This window comes from Panthera leo, chromosome A3 (genome assembly GCF_018350215.1).
Source record: "Panthera leo isolate Ple1 chromosome A3, P.leo_Ple1_pat1.1, whole genome shotgun sequence".
In the NCBI taxonomy this organism is placed as follows: domain Eukaryota; kingdom Metazoa; phylum Chordata; class Mammalia; order Carnivora; family Felidae; genus Panthera; species Panthera leo.
In genome coordinates, this window is record NC_056681.1 from 24,394,995 (window position 1) to 24,416,311 (window position 21,317).

Below are 21,317 nucleotides of genomic sequence, written 5' to 3' on the forward strand. Positions count from 1 at the left end.
TCTGTTCTCTTAGCACTTTATACATACTTCTATTAAGAGTATGTGTCACTTTTTATTATAATTATTTGTTTATATCTGGTTTCTCCATTGTACTATGAGTTCCTTGGAGGCCAAAACTGTTTTACTCATTACTGAATCCTTTGTGCCTTGCATAGAGTAATTAGTTACATTGTTACTATTAAATAAATGTTGAAGAAAAGAAAACATAAGATCTGGTTACATATAGGAAGGGCAGGGTGAAGGATCCTAAGATGAGGCAATATAATATGATGATTAAGAGCACAGGGTCTGGGATCTTTAAAAGGGTTTGAGTCTTCTTTTGCTTCTCTACATATATCTGTATGATCTCCAACATAATTTTTCTCATCTGTAAAATAGGAAGTTATAATATGTACCCCATTAAATGAGATAATCCATGTTTAAGCTCTTAGCACAATAACGAAAGCCAAAACAGCTAATTCTAGGATTTTGAATCTAAATAATCAGGAGAACAATTGTGATATTGGCTAAAATAGGTGAGTTAGAAAGGATAGCAGTTAAGTGTTTGATGTATGTATAGGGTGATAGTATGATATTCAGAGGTTTAGGTCTGGAGCTTGGGGCCAGTGTCAGAGCTAGAGGGAGATTTGCTAATCACCTATCTGAATCTGATGGGGTCAGGATAATTATTTGTCCTGTTTTAAGCGGGGTTGGTACATCTGTATCACTTGTCTTCAGAGTATACTTTAAGACGGGATATTTTAAAAAGCAAGTGATTGTATTTAACCCTAAAAGGCAGGCATTTAAAAATATTGAAGTAGGAGCCCCTCTGGTTTCACATGACATTCATTCATTCCACATGAGTTTTTTGAGTGACCAGTTGTTTGGGTGAAGGACTGTGAATCCAAATAGATTTTGCTTGACTGTAACCATAGAGTGATTTTTAATGGGAATAAATGAGAAGTTGTAAACTTGGAGGAGATGATTCTTTTCTTCAAATATCTGAAGGGTTTTAACTTGGCATGTTGTCAGTTCTTTCATGTGCAGATGACAGAATCCAAACTCAAACTGCGCAAATTATAATAAAAAGTGAACTTATTGGCCTACATAACAGAACAATTCAGGCAGGGTAGATGGTGACTTCAAATCTAGCTAGATACAGAGACTCAATGATCTCATCATGACTAACTCTTTCTCTGTCTTGGCATTGACTGCATTCAGGAGGGCTCTTCTTGGGTATTGGCAAGATTGGCCCCAATAGTCTCTGACTTTTATATCCTCACAGTGTCAGATCCAGTGGAAGGAGAGTGACTTTTCTTCAACAAACATAACGAAAGCCTTGGAATTGAGTCACATTGAATTTATTTGGGTTATATGCCAATTCTTAAGCCAATTACTGTGGTCAGCCTAAGTCATGTATCCATATACATATTATATGTATCCTACTGGCTGGCTCAGTTGGTGGAGCGTGTGACTCTGGATCTTGGGATTGTGGGTTTGTGCTCCATGTTGGGTGTAGAGATTACTTAATAAAACCTTAAAAATAATATCTATCTATCTACGTCTTTGGAGAGGGGACAACCTTCCAAACTATGGAAGAGGGGGCATCCTATAGGAAGACCAGAGTGCTATTACCAGAAGAGGGGGAAATTGATCCTGGGTAGGTGAAAATAACGGATACCCATTATAATAGGAAAGACATTTTTTCTATGTCATTCATTTCTACAGACCCATCAGTTTATTTGGTAGTCCAACTAAAATTTATATAAATATTCTACTTGACAAAAATGCAAGCATGTGCTTCTCAGACAGTAACTAACACTAATATAGTGCTTTCTATATGACAGGCACTGTTCTAAGCATTTTAGATATGTCTAAGAACTAATTTAATCACCACAATGGCCCTAAGATGTAAATAGTTTTATGTGTAAATACCCCATTTTATAGATGAGAAAATGGAAGCACAGAGAGATTAAGTCACATACATAATGTTTTGTGTGAATAGCTGGCAGTCTTTAGGCGTTGCTGTTCCGCCAGAGTGCACTCTATACCATCTTGCATAGAAATCTGTCAGAAATAATTTTGGAACTTTTTTTTTTAATCATATATTTTTTAATCATATATTTTAATCAAATATATCATATATATTTTTTAATCATATATATTCCTCAGCCTTTGCTCTAATGATTAGGAATCAATATGGGCTTAGCTTCTTGAGTTTAGGGTAGAGCCCAAGCTATAAGTGCTTATTTAGAAACCCACCTCCAATGCAGCTATGAGGGTCAGGGTCAGGAAGAACACTTCTGATAGCACTACTTTAAAAAAACCAGAACTTTTATTGTTAAACAAAATGGAGAATTAATAAACCACACACAACAATGTATTGCACAGTGAATTATTATAAGCAAAACACATTTGTAGGCATCATCCAAATCAAGAATCAGAACTTTGTCACTTATTCCAGAAGCCCTTATGTATGCCCCATTTTAGGCACAGCCCCTCAGCGCCTTCATTAAATAACCATTATCCTGACTTTTATAGTCATGACATCTTTTTTTTTTTTTTTAATTTATTTATTTTGAGAGAGACAGAGACAGTGCAAGTTGGGGAGGTACAGAGAGAGAGACAGAGAATCCCAAGCAGGCTCTGTACTGTCTGCTTGGAGCCTGACGTGGGGCTTGAACTTATGAAACTGTGAGATCATAACCTGAGCTGAAACCAAGAGTCAGATGTTTGATTGAGCCACCCAGGTGCCCCCATGACATCTTTTTTTTTTTTTAAGTTTGTTTGTTTGTTTATTTAGAGAGAGAGAACAAGCCGGGGAGGGGTAGAGAGAAGGAGAGTGTGAGAATCCCAAGCAGGCTCCACACTGTCAGCACAGCCCCCGACATGGGACTTGAACTCATGAACCATGAGATCATGACCTGAGCTGAAATCAGGAGTTGGATGCTTAACCATCTGAACCATCCAGGCATCCCTATACTTATGACATTTTTACATCCTCTTTGTTTTATTGCTCTAATGAGTGTCCCTAGTTGCTATAGCTTAGTGTTGCCCTTAAACGTTTTTATATGTGGTTTAAGTCTCCCCTAATCTTTAAGGTCCCCATCCATACCATCCTTTTCTTATCTGTTGAAGAACCCAGACCATTTGACCTCTAGTGTTTCCCATAGTTTGGACTTTACTGATTGTATATTCATGGTTCAGTTTAACATATTTGTGTGTTCATTGTGTTTCCTGCAAATTGGCAGTGGGATCCAGAGACTGGATACCACTACTTTTTTTGTTTTTTAGCTTTTTACTTGAAATAATTTTATATTTACAAAACATTTGCAAAGATAGTACAGAGATGCCATGTATACCCTTCATCCAGCTTCCCTTCATGTTTACATCCTGCATAATTAGAGTACATTGGTCAGAACTAAGACACTACTAAGACAATAATGTCCATATAATACCATTAAATAAATTGTAGTTGCTCAGAGTTTACCATTTTCCCACTATTCTTTTCCTGTTCCAGCATCTGATTTAGGATCATATATTGCATTTGGTGGTGGGCCCTCATTCTTTTTCTATTGGTGAGAGTTCCTCAGCTTTGCCTTGTCTTTTATGACTGTGACACTTTTGAAACATACTGGTCAAGTATTGTACAAACAATGTCTCCCAATTTGGGTTTGTCTAATGTTTCTCATAGTAAGATTGAGATCGTGGATTTTGGGGAAAAGTCCCACTGAAATGATGTGATCTTCTCAATGTATTGGATCGAGGTACCTCATATTGAAATGGCTTATTACTGATGGTGTTAACCTTAATCCCTTGGTTATGATAGTATCTGCCTGGTTTCTCCACTGTAAAGTTACTATTTTCCCTTTTTAATTTATAAACATTTGGGGGGATATATGTAGGGGCTCTGTATATATCTTGTGTCTCTCTAAAGTTTTTACTCACTACTTTTTGCACTTATGGGTTGATGATCTTGCCTGCAGCAGTCATTACTATGGTGTTCTAATGATGACTTTTCTATTGCCCTCATTCCTTCTTCATTATGAATTGGAATCTTCTGTAAGGAAGAGTTGTCCCTTCTTCCTTATTTATTTAACATCTGTATGGACTTATAGGTATTTATTTTATTCTCTGGATTATAATCCATATTATCTTTATTTTGATGCTCAAAATCTTTGGCCATTGCAACCTCTTTCAGGTTGACTCCTTTGTCCTTGGACATACTTTCCTCACTATTTTGTTTGTTTGTTTGTTTTGTTTTGTTCTGGTGTTTTTAATACTTCATTACTTTCTGGAACCACAAGATGCTTTAGTCTTACCTTATTTTTCTCTTGGTCTAGCCCTGGAATTGACCACTTCTCCAAGGAATCCTGGTTTCTTTTATTGAAAAAAGTTATTTAGAAAGCAAGTTCTGGATGCTAGGTGTGTTCATTGCTATGGGAATGACACTGTCTCTTGGGCCTTCTGGGCTAGAAATATAGATACTACTTATTTTGAACAAGCTTAATGCATGCCCTTCTTGATATGGGAAGCTCAAAGACCATGTTTGCCTTTTTTTTTTTTTTTTTTTTAATGATTATTTTTGAGAGAGAGAAAGCGCGAGTGAGTGAGCGTGAGTGGGGGAGGGGCATAGAGAGAGAGGGAGACACAGAATGTGATACAGACTTCAGGCACTGAGCTGTCAGCACAGAGCCCGACACAAGGCTCAAACGCATGAACCCCGAGATCATGACCGGAGCTGAAGTCAGAAGCTTAACCGACAGGCGCCCCAGACAATGTTTGTCTTATGCTACATAATATGTTTTTATTATCACCCATAAGAAAAATATGTAAAGGTAACTAAATAAGAATTTTTACTTCATGGGATTTATCAGTTAAGAGTTGAGACACTTGGGGTACCTGGGTGGCTTATTTGGTTAAGCGTCCTACTTCAGCTCAGGTCATGATCTCGCAGTTTGTGAGTTCAAGCCCCACGTTGGGGTCTGTGCTGACAGCTCAGAGCCTGGAGTCTGCTTCAGATTCTGTGTCTCCCTCTCTCTCTGCTCTTCCCCCGCTCATGCTCTGTCTCTCTCTCCTTCAAAAATAAATACACATTAAAAAAAAAAGAGTTGAGATACTTTATTGGGGTGCCTGGCTGGCTCAGTTGGTAGAGTATGTCTCTTGATCTTGGGGTTGTAAGTTCAAGTCTCATGTTGGGTATAGACATTACTTAAAAATAAAATCTTAAAAAAAAAAAGAGTTGAGACCCTATAAAAAAAACCCTTGTATTTTAGAATAGTCAGCAATAATTAATTAGTTTTTATGGTCAACTATTCTGAAGCATTAGTTGTTGGATAATAATCCCATGAAGCTGAAATTTTATTCAATTTATCTGGTGTACTTTTTACAGGTGTTATTTTGGGGGGTACTCTAGGAAAAAGAATGGCTTAAAGCTATGAGTTCTTTGTATTGTTTTGAGTATTTTGTTTTTCTCCCCAAACAGACATTTTATGAAACCTATGTTAAAATGTTCCCAGCAAAATATTATTGGAACATAGTTATATATGTTAGAATTTGGGGCCCTGGTTTTTCTTTTATACATGGAGTAAATTCACCATCACATTCTAGAGGATTTTTTTACTCTGTAATTCATATGTTCCCAAATGTACTGCAGACCATGCCAAAGTTTTCAATCATGTGCACCAGAGTAATGACATTATAAGTTCATCATAAATATCAATGTATTCAAGTAAAAATATTTTGAGTTGATGCTCTTCCTACACTTTTTAATGTTATAGATGGTGGGAGTAAATGATAGTTTGTTTGTTTTTTAATGTTTCCATGAGGTTAACTCTTTCCTTAGATCAATTATTTATTAAGTAATATGAGGTCATATTTAATCATCATGATAGCAGTGCCACATTCTAAGCACTTGCCAGAAAACACATTAACAAATTTTGAGGTGTACAATATCCTAGCAAAAGCATATCTGAGAGAAATTACATTTTAGACAATTGCCTAAAAAGTATGCAATCTCCCTCTGGATTAAACCAGTGGAGAGTGATGTCTATGGACAGCATCTTACTGGTCCTCTGTTGAATTGCTTTTACTGCTCTGTGGTAGGATGCCATTGACTTAGGTGGGGAGTTGCCCTGTGAAGTGGCCTGATGAATCATCTCCTGGGGTCTCCAGTTAAGCTGTTAGTGAAGGGTTGAATAGTTGTGTTACACAGCAACCTCTTTATGTGGCTCCGTGGGGCAAATTTCTTTCTGGTCCTAGTATAAGGACCAGTTATAGCTGTCTTGAGCAATAGCTTTTTTTATTTTAACAGCCAGTATGAACTCTGTAACTGATTAAGTTTCCTTCTAGGGTGGGTCCATTTAAGGCCCACTCATTATAAATATATATTTTTGGAACAGGCTTTGTAACTTTGATTTTGTTTTATTTATCTTTGAATAGGTAATTCTATCACAGGATTGAGAAACCAGTGGTGCAAAAGGCTATATGATTAAAAGGCACCTTTCCATACCACTTTCCTATAACCACCCACTTGTGTTCCCTGGAGGGACCAGATTCTTACGTATATCAGTTTCTTACATGTACTTCTGAGATTTTAGGCATATATAAGCTCATACCTTTTATAGTTTTTTGTGTGTCCGTTTATGTTTTTTCTTATCCTTCACTCATTCTTTTAAAATTAAATTTCCTGTTTCTTTCTAATAATTATGAAATAGTGCTCATTGCTAAAGATTCAGAAAATGAAGAAAAGGTAAAAGAAACTAAACATCTTCTGTAATCTTATCAGCAGAGATGGTTGCTGTATTTTAAATTTTTATTTATTTTGTTTAATGCCTAAGGTTTATGTTTAATTTGAGGCATTTCTCATTGAATACATATTCATTTTCTCTCAAATAATTAAATGGATCAAGGCTTATAAATATTTAAAATATTTATTTAAAATAAATATTTAAAATAAGTATTTAAAATAAAATTTGATCATACTGACATACTGTGTTATGACCTGCTTTTCATTTAAGAGTATTTCATGGCCATCTTTCTTTTAGTAAATGCATATCTGTAATGTGCTTTTTTATTTTAACTCTTAATTTTGAAATAATTTTAGATTTCAAAAAGTTGCAAAAATGGTACAGAATTCCTGTTTACCCGGTACTCAACTTCTTCTAATGTTAACATCCTTCATAACCATAGTACACTGACCTAGCCCAGAAAATTATTATTCATACAATACTAATAACTAATCTGTTATTAGAATTTTATCAATTATACCAGTAATGTCATTTTTATGGTCCAAGATTCAGTCCACAATCCCACACTGCATTCAGTTATTATGTATCCTTAGTCTCTTCCAATCTGGGACACTTCCTCAGTCTTAATTTTTTTTAAGTTTATTTATTTTGAGAGAGAGAGGGAGACAGAGAATCCCAAGCAGGCTCTGAGCTGTCAGTGCAGATCCTGACATGGGGCTCAAATCTCACGAACCATGAGATCATGACCTGAGCGGAAATCAAGAGTCAGATGCTTAGCTGACTGCGCCCCCAGGGCACCCCTCAGTCTTAACATTTTTGAAGTGCACTGGCCGGCTATTTTGTCTCTCAATTTGGGTTTTCCTGATGTTTTCTCATGATTAGATTGAAATTATGCTTTTTTGGCCAGGGTACCACATTTTTGGCAAGGGTACCACATTTTTGGCATACGGACTACAGAAGTGTTTATCCCCATCTCAGTGAATCATTTCAGGAGGTACTTGATGTTGATAGTGTGAACTGTCCCAACGTTATTACTGGTGATGTTAACTTTGGTCACACAATTAAGGTAGTGAGTGCCAAGTTTGTCCATATAATTATTTCCCCCCTTGCAAATATGGCTTCTCATCATATTTTTTCTCCCTGATTTTAGTATCCCTTGATGATCTTGCCTTTCACAATTATTACTGTGAGGTCTCCCAAATGGTGATTTTCTATTTCCATCTTTCCTTCTACATTTGATACTTATAGTTCTCTGTAAGGAAGAGCTTTCTTTGCTCATCCACTTATTTATATTCATTTATATCATAGTATGATTTTTAACTATGAAATGTTTCTATGTATCTATCCACACATCCACATATATACATATCATAATTTATTTAGATAAATCTCTATTAATGGACATTGAGATGATGATTATTATTTTAATATTTACTTATTTTTGAGAGAGAGACAGAGTGAGAGTGGAGAGGGGCAGAGAGAGAGGGAGACACAGAATCTGAAGCAGGCTCCAGGCTCTGAGCTGTCAGCACAGGGCCCGAGGTGGGCTGGGCTCGAACTCACTAACAGCAAGATCATGACCTGAGCCAAAGTCAGATGCTTAACCAGTTGAGCCACCCAGGCACCCCTGGGATTATTTTTTTAAGTTTTTTTATTTTGAGAAAGAGAGCTAATGCACAAGTGGGGGAGGGGCAGAGAGAGATTGAGAGAGAGAGAGAGAGAGAGAGAGAGAGAGAGAGAGAACAGAGAGGATCCCAAGCAGGCTCTCCACTGTTAGCACGGAGCTGAATGTGGGGCTGGTCATGACCTGAGGCAAAGTTGTCCGCTTAACTGACTGAGCTACCCAGGCGTCCCAAGGAATTATTTTTATTTTTTTAATGCTCTGAGCACCATAATGAACATACAGTTATTTCCCTTAGATAAATTGCCCTAAGAACAATCATTTCAGTGTCAAAAGTACTTAAAAAGTACATATTTCCCTGTAGAAAATTTAATACAAATGTCACTCAAGCAACATATGAAAGTGCCCATTTCCCCACACTAGGGACAACATTTCTCAACTTCTAATATGTTGTCTTATTATTTTGGGGAATGTGGCAAAATATACATAAAGGAAACACTTTTTAGAGTGGGTGGAAATTACAGTGAGATCAAAGAAAGCTCATAGTTTAACAAAATTTTCTCCTGAGAGCTGCCCCACAGTGAAAATAGATGCTCTGTATGGAAAAAAGTTTCATGTCATCTGAAATGTTCAAATCAAGATTTAAAGCCACTTGCTGGGATTGAGGTAAAGGGGGTTGGACAAACTGTGAGGCCCTTCTTGTTCCTGGGAGTATCTAATACATTGGTCTCTGGCCATCTGCATATGTCTCTGAACTTGGATGAAGTGAAGTGAACTTGGATGTCTTACTTTTCAGTGGTTGAAGGCCTTTCACTGTTGGACTTGGGAGTGTCTCCGTATTCTGGAGCAGTATTTCATGAAGTAAGTGTTCTTGTTTTCTTTTCTGGGTATTAAGAGTAGTTTATAGTCACAAATACCAAAGCCTAACCTCCATTTTGTACAAACATTTGAAAAAATCTATTTTTGAAAATCATATTTAGAAACAGACCTTTTTTAGATGTCCTCTGCATAAGAAGGAGGTTTCACAATTGCAGTGGAAATGATCCAGATCAAGATTGTGATTTGCGGAAGCAGATGAGACTTCTGTAGAAGTTACCATTTCTATTGGCAAATAAATCGTAAACGGTTCCCAGTGCACAAATAAGTTGTATGCTAATTGGCCTGTAATTGGTTCTTTGAAACATGCTTTTCCATGAAAACTGTGTTAGCAATGCTGGTTTCTTAGAAAGTCACAAAAGCCTGTTTAACCCATAAAATTAGTTCTTAAGAATGCTAAAGTCATTGTTAGGTCACCATCATCCTTGCGTGGGCTCCTGCAACAGCTTCCTGACGAGTCTTGCTCCATTCGGTCTTGCTCCTTTACTTTTAATTCTGCAGTCAGAGTCATCTTTCTGAAATGTGAATCTGATTTTGTCAGCTCACCACTGAACTCAGGATAAAATCCAAACACCTTAGGGAGTATACAAAGCCCTGTGGGCCCTGCTTACCACATTAACCACAATTCTTTCCACTCTCACCTCCCCATTATTATTGGTTACATCGTTTTCAAGTACAAGTCTTCTAATTTGAAATTTTAACCCCTCAGTTTTACAGTTGTCTCCCTCATACATACTTTGAGAACAAATTTGTTTGTTTGTTTGTTTGTTTTTTCTGTCTAGTATTTTGAAAGCATTCAGCTTGGTTCTCATGGAAATAACAACAGGCTTTTGCATTCATATTAGTTAGCTTGTATTACTGTCTAACTGAGCCACAATAATAAGAGCAGCTAGCAGAAACAGGGACAATTTAAGACTCTTAATAAGCACACAATTCAGTTATTGGGAACAGATATGTGTGGGCATATAAAAGCATAGCCCACTAGCCACAAGGGCCCAGTGTGGAGGAGGCCTTGGGCAGTATGTTTTCTAGACAGAATAGGAACTCCCTGAGAGAGTTCTCACATACATTCATAATGCTCCAGCACTGTATTCTCTCTTACCTGTGTTTCTTTGCTCATGCTCTTGTCTCCTTATGGAAGGCTATTCTTCCCTCTTTTTGTGATTAGCTTTACTATTTAGGTATTAGCTTAGAGTTTACCTCCTTCTAAAACCGTTCTTCCTGAACATCTTCCAAAGCATCTTGTGCTTATACTTTTAATGGCTCATGTCATACTCTTGAAATTGCCTCTGTACTTGTTTTACCTAGTATGATATATGTTCCTCAGAACAGGTACTGGCACCTTTTCATTAAGTATTCCTAGTACCTAGTCCTGTATCTACAGATGTATTCCAATCCCTCCCTTCCTTCTGTCTTTTAATAAAGATTTGTTAAGTACATACCAAATGCCAGCTACCCTGGTAGGTGTTAGGGATATGAAACAAGACACGGTCCTTGGCCTCATGGTACTTATTTCTGAGAGCACAAAGAAAAAAAAAAAGTTAGTAAAAAGAAAACAGATTTCAGAGCAAAGAATATTACCAGAAGTAAAGAAGTTTATTGCATAATGATAAGGGGGCCAATTCTCAAGAGAACATAACAATCCTAATGTGTATGCACCTAATAACAGAGTTTCAAAATACATGGAAACTGACAGAACTGCAAGGAGAAATAGACAAATCCACAATTATAGTCAGAGGTTTCAATATCCTTCTCTCAGGGATTCATAGGACAAGCAGACAAAATCAACAAGGCTGTAGAAGCCTTGAATAGCATGTCAACCAACTTGACCTCATTGACATTTATAGAACATTCTGTCCAACAACAGCAAAACACATAATCTTTTCAAGTGTACATGGAACATCTGCAAGATAGACCATATTCTGGGTCATAAAACAAGGCTTAATGAATTTAAAAGGAATGAAGTCATAGAAAGTATATTCTTTGACCACAATAGAATTAAATAAAAAACTAATACCAGAAAGATGTCTGGAAAGTCCCCAAATATTTGGAAACTAAGTATTCTCCTCAATAACCCATGGATCAAAGAAGAAATCAGAAGGGAAATTAGAAAGTATTAGAACTGAATGCAAATGAAAGCACAACCTATTGAAATATGTGGGATGTCAGTAAGCAGTACTCGGGGGAAATATATAGTGCTAAATGCCTATATTGGAAAAGAAGAAAGGTCTCAAACTGATGACCTCTGTTTCTACCTTAAGAAACTAGGAAAAGATGGGCACAAAAACAGACAGATCAATGGAACAGAATAGAGAACCCAGAAATGGACCCACAAACGTATGGCCAACTAATCTCTGACAAAGCAGGAAAGAATATCCAATGGAATAAAGACAGTCTCTTCAGCAAGTGGTGCTGGGAAAACTGGACAGCAACAATCAGAAGAATGAACCTAGACTACTTTCTTACACCATACACAAAAATAAACTCAAAATGGATGAAAGACCTAAATGTAAGACAAGAAACCATCAAAATCCTTGAGGAGAAAGCAGGCAACAACCTCTTTGACCTTGGCCACAGCAACTTCTTCCTCAACATGTCTCTGGAGTCAAGGGACACAAAAGCAAAAATGAACTACTGGGACCTCATCAAAATAAAAAGCTTCTGCACAGCTCAGGAAACAATCAGCAAAACTAAAAGGCAACTGACAGAATGGGAGAAGATATTTGCAAATGACATATCAGATAAAAGGTTAGTATCCAAAATCTAGAAAGAGCTTATCAAATTCAACACCCAAAAACCAAATAATCCAGTGAAGAAATGGGCAAAAGACGTGAATAGACACTTCTCCAAAGAAGACATCCAAATGGCCAACCGACACATGGAAAAATGCTCAACATCACTCATCATCAGGGAAATACAAATCAAAACCACCATGAGATACCACCTCACACCTGTCAGAATGGCTAACATTAACAACTCAGGCAACAACAGATGTTGGCGAGGATGCGGAGAAAGAGGATCTCTTTCGCATTGTTGGTGAGAATGCAAGCTGGTGCAGCCACTCTGGAAAATAGTATGGAGGTTCCTCAAAAGACTAAAAATAGAACTACCCTACGACCCAGCAATTGCACTACTAGGTATTTATCCAAAGGATATAGGTATGCTGTTTCGAAGGGGCACATGCACCCCCATGTTTATAGCAGCACTATCAACAGTAGCCAAAGTATGGAAAGAGCCCAAATGTCCATTGATGGATGAATGGATAAAGAAGATGTGGTATATATAGACAATGGAGTATTACTCAGCAATCAAACAGAATGAAATCTTGCCATTTGCAACTGCGTGGATGGAACTAGAGGGTATTATGCTAAGTGAAATTAGTCAGAGAAAGACAAATATCATATGACTTCACTCATATGATGACTTTAAGACACAGAACAGATGAACACAAGGGAAGGGAAGCAAAAATAATATAAAAACAGGGAGGGGGACAAAACGTAAGAGACTCATAAATATGGAGAACAAACAGGGTTCCTGGAGGGGGTGTGGGAGGGGGGATGGGCTAAATGGGTAAGGGGCATTAAGGAGTCTACTTCTGAAATTATTGTTACATTATATGCTAACTAATTTGGATATAAATTTTAAAAATGACATTAAAATTAAAAAAATAAAATTGCCTTGTTCTTAAAAAAAATAAATTAGGAAAAGAAGATAAATTAACCTCAAAGTAAGCAGAATAAAAGAAATAAGATCTAAGTGAAAACAAATGAAAGAGGAAAACAATATTGAAAATCACTGAAACAAAGTTGGTTCTTTGGGATGAACAGTCAAATTGATAAACATTTGGGAATTGGGATATATTCAATATCTTGGTTGTGGTAATGGTTTCATGGGTGTATACATAGGCCAAAACTTATCAAATTGTATACTTTAGGGGCTCCTGGGTGGCTCAGTTGGTTAAACGTCTGACTTCAGCTCAGGTCATGATCTCATGGTTTGTGAGTTTGAGCCCCATGTTGGGCTCTGCGCTGTCAGCACAGAGCCCACTTCATGTCCTCTGTCTCACTCTCTCTCTGCTCCTCCCCTGCTCACATTCTCTGTCTCTCAAAACATAAATAAACATTAAAAAAGTATACTTTAAATATATATAGTTTATTTTATACTAATTATATTTCCATAAAACTAAAGTTAAAAAAAAAAAGTGAGATTTCAGTTAAATGGTAAGTAAGTACATGTAGAAAAATAAAACTGGGTACAGGGATAAAGAGTGACAGTCAGGGCTGCCTGGGTGGCTCAGTTGGTTAAGTGTCTGACTCTTGGTTTCAGCTCAGTTCATGATGTCATGGTTCGTGAGATCAAGCTCCACATCAGGCTCCATGCTGACACAATAGAAACTGTTTGGGATTCTCTCTCTCCCTCTCTCTCTGCCCCTCTCCTGCACTCACTCACTCTTTCAAAATAAACTCAATAATAAAAAAAAGAGTGACAGTTGGGGCGCCTGGGTGGCTAAGTCAGTCAAGTGTCTGACTTGGGCTTAGGTCATCATCTTGTGGTTCGTGGGTTGACAGCTCAGAACCTGGAGCCTACTTCGGATTTTGTGTCTCCCTCTCTCTGCCCCTCCCCTGTTCACACTCAGTCTCTCTCTGTCTCTCAAAAATAAATGTTAAAAAAAAGAGAGTGAAAGTCATGTATGTGTCACTATTTTAGATAGTGTGTTCAGGGAAGGCACTCTGAAGAAGTGAAATTTGAGTAAGAGATCTAAATGAAGCCAGCATATCATAGCATCTATGATGGCCCTGATTTGGGAATGCACTTGGCATTTGTGAGTGGATAAAGAAGGCAAGTGTTAAGGCAGAATGAACAAAGAGGAGAATAATAGAGACAAATTATGCAAAGTTAGGAATCAGATTATGTAGCACTTTTTATACACATGGTTAGGAGTTTGGTTCTTCTCTCTCTCTCCCTCTCGCTCTCTCTCTCTACCTACCTATCTATCTTTAGTGTTATTATTTTTTTAGTGTAATTATTTTTAATGTCCAAAATTTATAATATGAAGACCAGAGCTTCCTCCTAGACTCAAATTTATAAATTCTTATAAATTGAGATACTTCTTATCTAATGTGGTTTCTAGGAAGAATTCATTCAAGTCCTCAGTGGTCATTTGCTCAAATGGAATTATGTTCTTCATCTTCTCTAGCTCTCTCGTATTCCTCAATCCTGGCCTTGGAGAGAGGTAAAAACTCAGCACAACTTTTCACATCTTTTTTCTTAGCATCCTGGCACACGAGCCTTCAGGGCATTAAACTTCTCAAAGTCATTTGCCAAGTCAGCCTTTACCACATTGGCCTTGTGTAAGCCCAGTTGATAGCAGGTGGATTCTTAGGTAGAGTAGCCAGTGTGGTTATAAGGGTCTCATTCCAAGACTTTAGGGAATTAACAGTGGTCTTTTGGTCTCAGGGTATGATCTTTCCAAGGGCTACTCAGTAAATGCCTATTAGAGAAAGTTTTTGCCCAGCCATCTTGAGATCCTTCACTAATCTTGGTGGCCCACGGTAGCAACTAGATTTTGTTTTTACTATGCTGGGAAGACATGGAGACTTTTAAGCCAGGAGAGGAGTGATCACATTTATTTTACATTTGATAAATATTGCTGTAGATACTGTAAGGGGAATTGACTCTAGGGATAAGAGGTGAAGCAGGAAAATGATTAGGAAGGATGCCTATGCAGTAGTCTAAGCAGGATGATGGTGGCTTGGGACTAGTGTAGTAACAATGAAGATGGTGAAAAGTGATTAGATTCTTTAAAAAAGTAATTAAATTCTGGTTATACTTTTAGAAGTAGACTTGTTAATAGATTTGATATGAGATACGAAGGCAAGAGAAGATTCAAGGATATGATTCAAGAATAGCAGGTTTTTTGTCCTGAGCAACTGAATAACTGAGGTTATTTAATGAGATGAGGCATACTGAGGGAGGAGCATTTTTTGGAGGGTAAGAAGTAAGAGTTCGGATTTCACCATATTAAGTTTGAAGACATCCAAATGACAATGGTAAGGCAACAGGCTATACAAATGTGAAACTCAAGAAGAGAGGTTCTGACTGGAGGTTTAAAATTGGGATCTGTCAGCCTACAGATGATATTTGAAAACATGGGACTTGGAAACCAATTTGACAATAAATTTCATATTACGAAAGAAACTAACAACTGAAAAAACAAACATGGAACTTGATGTAATCACCTTGTGTGATAGCCAGCCTCCATGATGACCCCCAAAGATTTCTACCTCTGGTATTCACACTTGTGGTCCTCTCCCACATCATACCAGAGTTGGCTTGTATGACTGAAAAAAAAAATATGCAGAAATAATGGTATGTCACTTCCTAAATTAGGTTATAAAAGACACTGTGGCTTACATCTTGGACTTTCTCTTGAGAAGATAGACAATAGACAATCTTGTTAAGGAATTTGCTCTAAAGGAGGGCAGACAAATGGTATGGCAGATATCCGCTGAAGGCAGATACCTCATGAGGTTTTAAAGAATCTGCCCTATATTTATTGTGGCACTGTTTACAATGGCCAAGATGTGGAAGCACGCGTGCATGCATGTGCGCGCGCACACACACACACACACACACACACACACACACACACACACACATTGGAATATTATTTAGCCATAAAAAAGAATGGGATCTTGGCATTTGCAGCAACACGGTTGGACCTAGAGGGTATTGTGCTAAGTGAAATAAGTCAGACAAAGACAAATACCATATGATTTCACTTACATGTGGAGTCTAAAAAACCCAAACAAATGAATAAACTAACAAAAAGCAGAAACAGACCCATAAATATACAGAACAAACTGATGGTTGCCAGAGTGGAGTGGAGTGGGGTGGGGGAGATGGGCAAAATGGGTGAAGAGGAGTGATACAGGCTTTCAATTATGGAATAAAAGGGACAGCATAGGGCATGTAGTCAGAGGTATCATAATAGCATTGTATGGTGACAGATGATAGCCACACTTGTGGGGTGCATAACATAATATATAAACTTGTTGAATCACCATGTTGTACACCTGAAACTAATGTAGCATTGTGTGTCAACTATACTTCAGTGAAAAAAAAAAAAAGAAACATGTGGCTCAGTCAGTAGAGCATGTGACTCTTAATCTCAGGGTTGGGAGTTCAAGCCCCACATTGGGTGTAGAATCTGTTTTAAAAAAACATGTAAAAACTCTCAAAACTTACTAAAATAAAATAATAAAATAGCAAAAAAAAATTGAGAATCTGTGTATATGGTTGCTGATGGGAATAATCCTGTGGATAGAGAAGTTGGTGATGTAGGGAAGAGAATAATTGAATGAGCATTGTCTTTGAGGAGGCAGGAAGGAATGGGATGCAGTTCATAAGGGGAGAATTTGACTTTAGGTAAGAAGAAAGGAAGTTCATCTTTTGTTAATAAGAGAGAATATAGGTATAGATAAAGGATGTTGGTCAGTGGGTAGTGGGAAAATAAGGTGGTTCTCATTTAATTGTTTCTTTTCTCAGTGAAATAAGAAATGAAGTTGTCAGATGACAGTGAGGAGTGGGGAGGGAAGTTGGAGGTTGAGGACAGGGGAAGATGTGAAATAGTCCTGTCAGAAAGAATATGTCAAATGAATGAATGGAAGAGCTGTATCTAGCCATTTAACCATTATTTAAAATGTTTCTCTGGGAAAATGCGTTCTTAGCTATAGTGAGGGAGTCTAGAACATATTCTTACTCCTTACTGGGGTGTGTGTGTGTGTGTGTGTGTGTGTGTGTGTGTGTGTGTGTGTGCGCGCGCGCGCACGCATATAAGTAAAAGGGGATAATGGTATGAGATAGTAATTTCCTGCTATAAGAAGCCATGTTAACTCTCTATACTTGTGTAAGATAACCTCTTGGGGAGTGAACAGTTGCTTCCCCCAAACGTAGTGGGGATGACCTCAAACTCGGAGTCCCTTGCTCCTCTTTCCTGAATATGGGTTAATTTGCTTGTAAGCTCAATGTTCTTAAATCAAGAGCTACCTGTGTTTCAATATAGTTTCTTTAAATAATAAAGCATAAAGAAATAAAATTGAGGGTGCCTGGGGGCGCCTGGGTGGCTCAGTCGGTTAAGCGGCTGACTTCGGCTCAGGTCATGATCTCACGGTCTGTGAGTTTGAGCCCCGCGTCAGGCTCTGTGCTTACAGCTCAGAGCCTGGAGCCTGTTTTGGATTCTGTGTCTCCCTCTCTCTCTGCCCCTACCCTGTTCACACTCTGTCTCTCTCTGTCTCAAAAATAAATAAACATAAAAAAAAAAAAATTAAGGGTGCCTGGGTAGCTTAGTCGGTTGAGCATCCAACTTGATTTTGACTCAGGTCATGATCCCAGGGTCATGGGGTTGAGCCTGCATTGGGCTCTGTGCTGAGTGTGGAGCCTGTTTAAGATTCTCTCTCTCTCTCTCTCTCTCTCTCTCTCAATCTGCCCCTCTGCCCCTCTCCCCCTCTCCCCCACTTGTGCTCTCTCTCTCTCTCCGAAATAAAAGAAAAAGAAAAAAATTATATCAAGCCAAGTGAAAAGAGTACTTTGGAAGAGAAAGTTCATCATTCCTTTGCCTTTTTTTTTTTTTTTTTTTTAATCTTCAGCTGATTTTACCATCTAGTTCTTAGGGAAAAGTAAGAATATGTTAAAGGGGAGAAGAAAAATCTGCACAGGAGAGAAAAAGAGAATTGTGGCAACCACATTAGATTTTATGACTACCTTCAACAAATGTTTCTATTTTGTGTTTAGCCAAGTAATGATCATAAAATTGTGAGTTCATTCAAAATTTACCCTACCCTGACTGGGAATGGTCACTCACATGGAAATGTAGCATGAAGACAAATTATATTCACTGTATACTTCTCTATAATAATATGATATACAGTTAAACTACTGTGGACATGTTAGTTCATTATGGAAACCAGCCCATTTGCTGATAGGCTTTTTGAGAACTATTTGTTCTGTCATTTCTGAGACCTACTTAGTGCCACTCTAAACTATCTAAAGCATCAAAGCACTTTGAAAGCAGGCTATTGGTAATATAAATATCAAGTTACTACTTCTTACTGACAAAGATAAATGCAAAAAAGAATCCATTAGTAGACAGTTGTAAAACGTTTGGTTCTTTTAGAACTTTGGAAGGCAAAGTTGATGCCCTTGTTTTCAAAAGGAGGTAAAAAGTTGATCTCAGGTAGCTAACATATTGAGGTTTTACTGTATGTTAGGCACTGTGCTAAGCACTTGTGCCCATTACCAGTTACTCCTCCCAAGAACCCTGTGAAAGGTCACTATTCTTCTTTTTTTTTATGTTTATTTTTGAGAGAGAAAGAGACACAGAATCCAAAGCAGGCTCCAGGCTCTGAGCTGTTAGCACAGAGCCCGACATGGGCCTCGAACCCACAAACTGCGAGATCATGACCTGAGCCAAAGTTGGACACTTAACCGTCTGAGCCACCCAGGTACCCTGAAATAGGTGGCTATTCTTATTTTATAGCTGAGGAAACTAAGGCTTGGAAGGGAAAAGTACACAGGTGGAACCTGGATTTAAACCTGAGTTTGACCCCAAAGCCTTGTTCTTTCTACTACACTAGCTAAAAAGCCTGTTAGTGACCTTTGCAATATTACAGGATATATTTTTGCAAGTGATTGGGAGTTGGAAAGAGGTGCTCCTGAGTCACCAGCAAAAACTCACTAAAACCAAGTCATGCACTATCTTTCTGGTTCTGGTGGATTGGTGAACTGGCTTATAGTAGCAGATCAACCCTCCTGCAAAGAAAAACTAGGAAAGGAGGATGAATAGAAAAAAATATCTCTTTGATGGTATTGGAAAGTATCAAGATAGCCAGGATTATTGAGGGGCTGAGATCCCAGAGAGGAAAATACAAAATGTGAGACTGACAGTCTGAGCTGCTTTCTCTTTGATGTATTTATCAATTTGTAAGTGGCATAGGCTGAGGGCAGAGAAAGAGAACAGAAATTGGCTGTTAAGAGGCTAAGGAGCTAAGTAGAGCTATTGGAAGTCTCACAGTGCTGGAGAAATAACAAAATCAAATGCATGGCCAACCAAGGTGGCAGGGCTCTGGTAAACATCTTCGCTTCCAGTTGGGTCCTCCGAAGGACTACACTGAAGGAAGGAATAAGGGTAAATGACATATAGATATTACAAAAAAATAAAGGGGCGCTGGGTGGCTCAGTCCGTTAAGCATCCGACTCCTGTTTTCGGCTTGGGCCGTGATTTCAGGGTTGTGGGATTGAGCCCTGCATAGGGCTCCATGCTGAGAGTGGAGCCTCCCTCTGCCCCTTTTTCCCAGTTGTGCATGCTCTCTGTCTCTCTCTCTCACTCTCTCACACAGACACACACACACACACACACACACACACACACACACACACACATCTAGCTTAATTAGCTAAACTAATTAGATTAAGGTGATGCTATTCTATTCTAATTGCTTGCCAGAAATTTAAAGAAATCCCTTCTGGAAGAAAATAGCCTTGTCCAGAACCTCTAAAATTTTTCATATCTATAATATCCATCATTCAACCAAAAGTTACCAAGCATAATAAAAGAGAAAAATAAATAGACACTACGGATTCACAGGCGATTCAGATATTGGAGCTGTCAAACTTAGACTGTAAGATAACTGTGGTCAGTGATTAATATGCACAAAAAATAAGTGACGAGGTAGAGAATTTCTCCAGGGAACTGGAATATATAATAATGAATCAAATGGAAATTCTAGAACTGGAAAACATAATAGCAAATTAAGAATGCAATAGGCACAGTTAACAGCCAATTACACAAAGCTAAAGATTCATGGGGCACCTGACTGGCTCAGTCAGTAAAGCATGTGACTCGTGATCTTAGGGTTGTGTGTTCCAGCCCCACATTGGGTGTAGAGTTTACTTGAAAAATAAATAAAATCTTGGGACATTTGGGTGGTTAGGTGCCCGACTCTTGATTTCGGCTCACGTCATGATCTCACTGTTCATGAGTTCGAGGCCTGCTTGGGATTCTCTGTCTCCCTCTCTCTCTGCCCCTCCCCCATGCATGCATGCTTACTCTTGCTCTCTCAAAAATAAATAAACAAAAAATAAAAAAATAAATCTTTGAGAAAAAAAGAGAGATGACTCATGATCTGGAAGATAGATCTGTAGAAAATATCTAGACTAAAGCTTGGAGAGAAAAGGATAGAAAACAGAAAAAAAAAAAAAAGAGAGATCAATGAGATATAAAACATCTCAGAAGACAGAAGAAGGGAAAACATTTCCCAGTTTATTTTAGGAGTTCAGCAATCTTGGTCCACTGTGGAGTTCCCCTTGGCTATTCTGTATGCCTTAGAATTAAAGTTTACCTCATACCTTTACTACTCTTGAAACTGATAATAGTAAGATTTAAGTTAATTTGTTTGTTTGTTTTTCTCCTACAGACTCCATTAATAATATACCTCTTTCATTTCCTGATTGACTATGCTGAATTGGTATTTATGGTAAGTAACCTTCCACATGAAATCAACATGTATATATCTTTATAGTCTTTTATCTTGTTGTTTTTAAGAAAAATTATCTTTTAGGAACTTAGGAGTTGTTCAGAGTGTGAAAGCAAAAACCTATCCTTAATTGAATTCAAGGAACTGTGATATATTATGGAAGTATGGGGAGTAGTCTCTGACATCTGACCAGTTCTAATTCCTTATACTTTTAAAATTTGGTTTCTGGACTATGTAGTCTCAAACTTTCTAGTGCCAAAATTCTATGATTGACTTTAATTGTGGTGCCAGTGTAGAGGGCATCCTGAAGTTCCTAAGCATTCTGCCAAAAGATTCCGTGCAGTGGACATAGGCCTGATGAGACTCTTAGGAGCAATAACCTTCAAAGTTGAGATGACAGGGCTGTTTTGAGAGATAGTAATTTGAAACACTTGCCTAATGTAGAGTTGAAAATCTGGGTCAAGTAGGAGATCCACTGAGGTCTTCCTTAATAATTATAATGGCTCTTGTTTATTGAGGACTTATTTAGTGCTGGGCACTTGACGTACATCAGGCCTG

At 37.9% G+C, this 21,317-nt stretch overlaps 1 protein-coding gene and 1 pseudogene across 1 annotated transcript in view; one reads left to right on the plus strand and one right to left on the minus strand.

Moving 5' to 3' along the window:
* PIGU (phosphatidylinositol glycan anchor biosynthesis class U) overlaps positions 1-21,317 on the plus strand; it is an 81,234-nt gene that overhangs the window by 1,678 nt on the left and 58,239 nt on the right. The window contains exons 2-3 of the mRNA XM_042931172.1: positions 9,146-9,210; positions 20,700-20,759. Of these exons, the coding sequence (XP_042787106.1) occupies positions 9,146-9,210; positions 20,700-20,759 (125 nt within the window). The remainder of the gene's footprint in view (positions 1-9,145; positions 9,211-20,699; positions 20,760-21,317) is intronic.
* LOC122214789 lies at positions 14,318-14,744 on the minus strand (annotated as a pseudogene).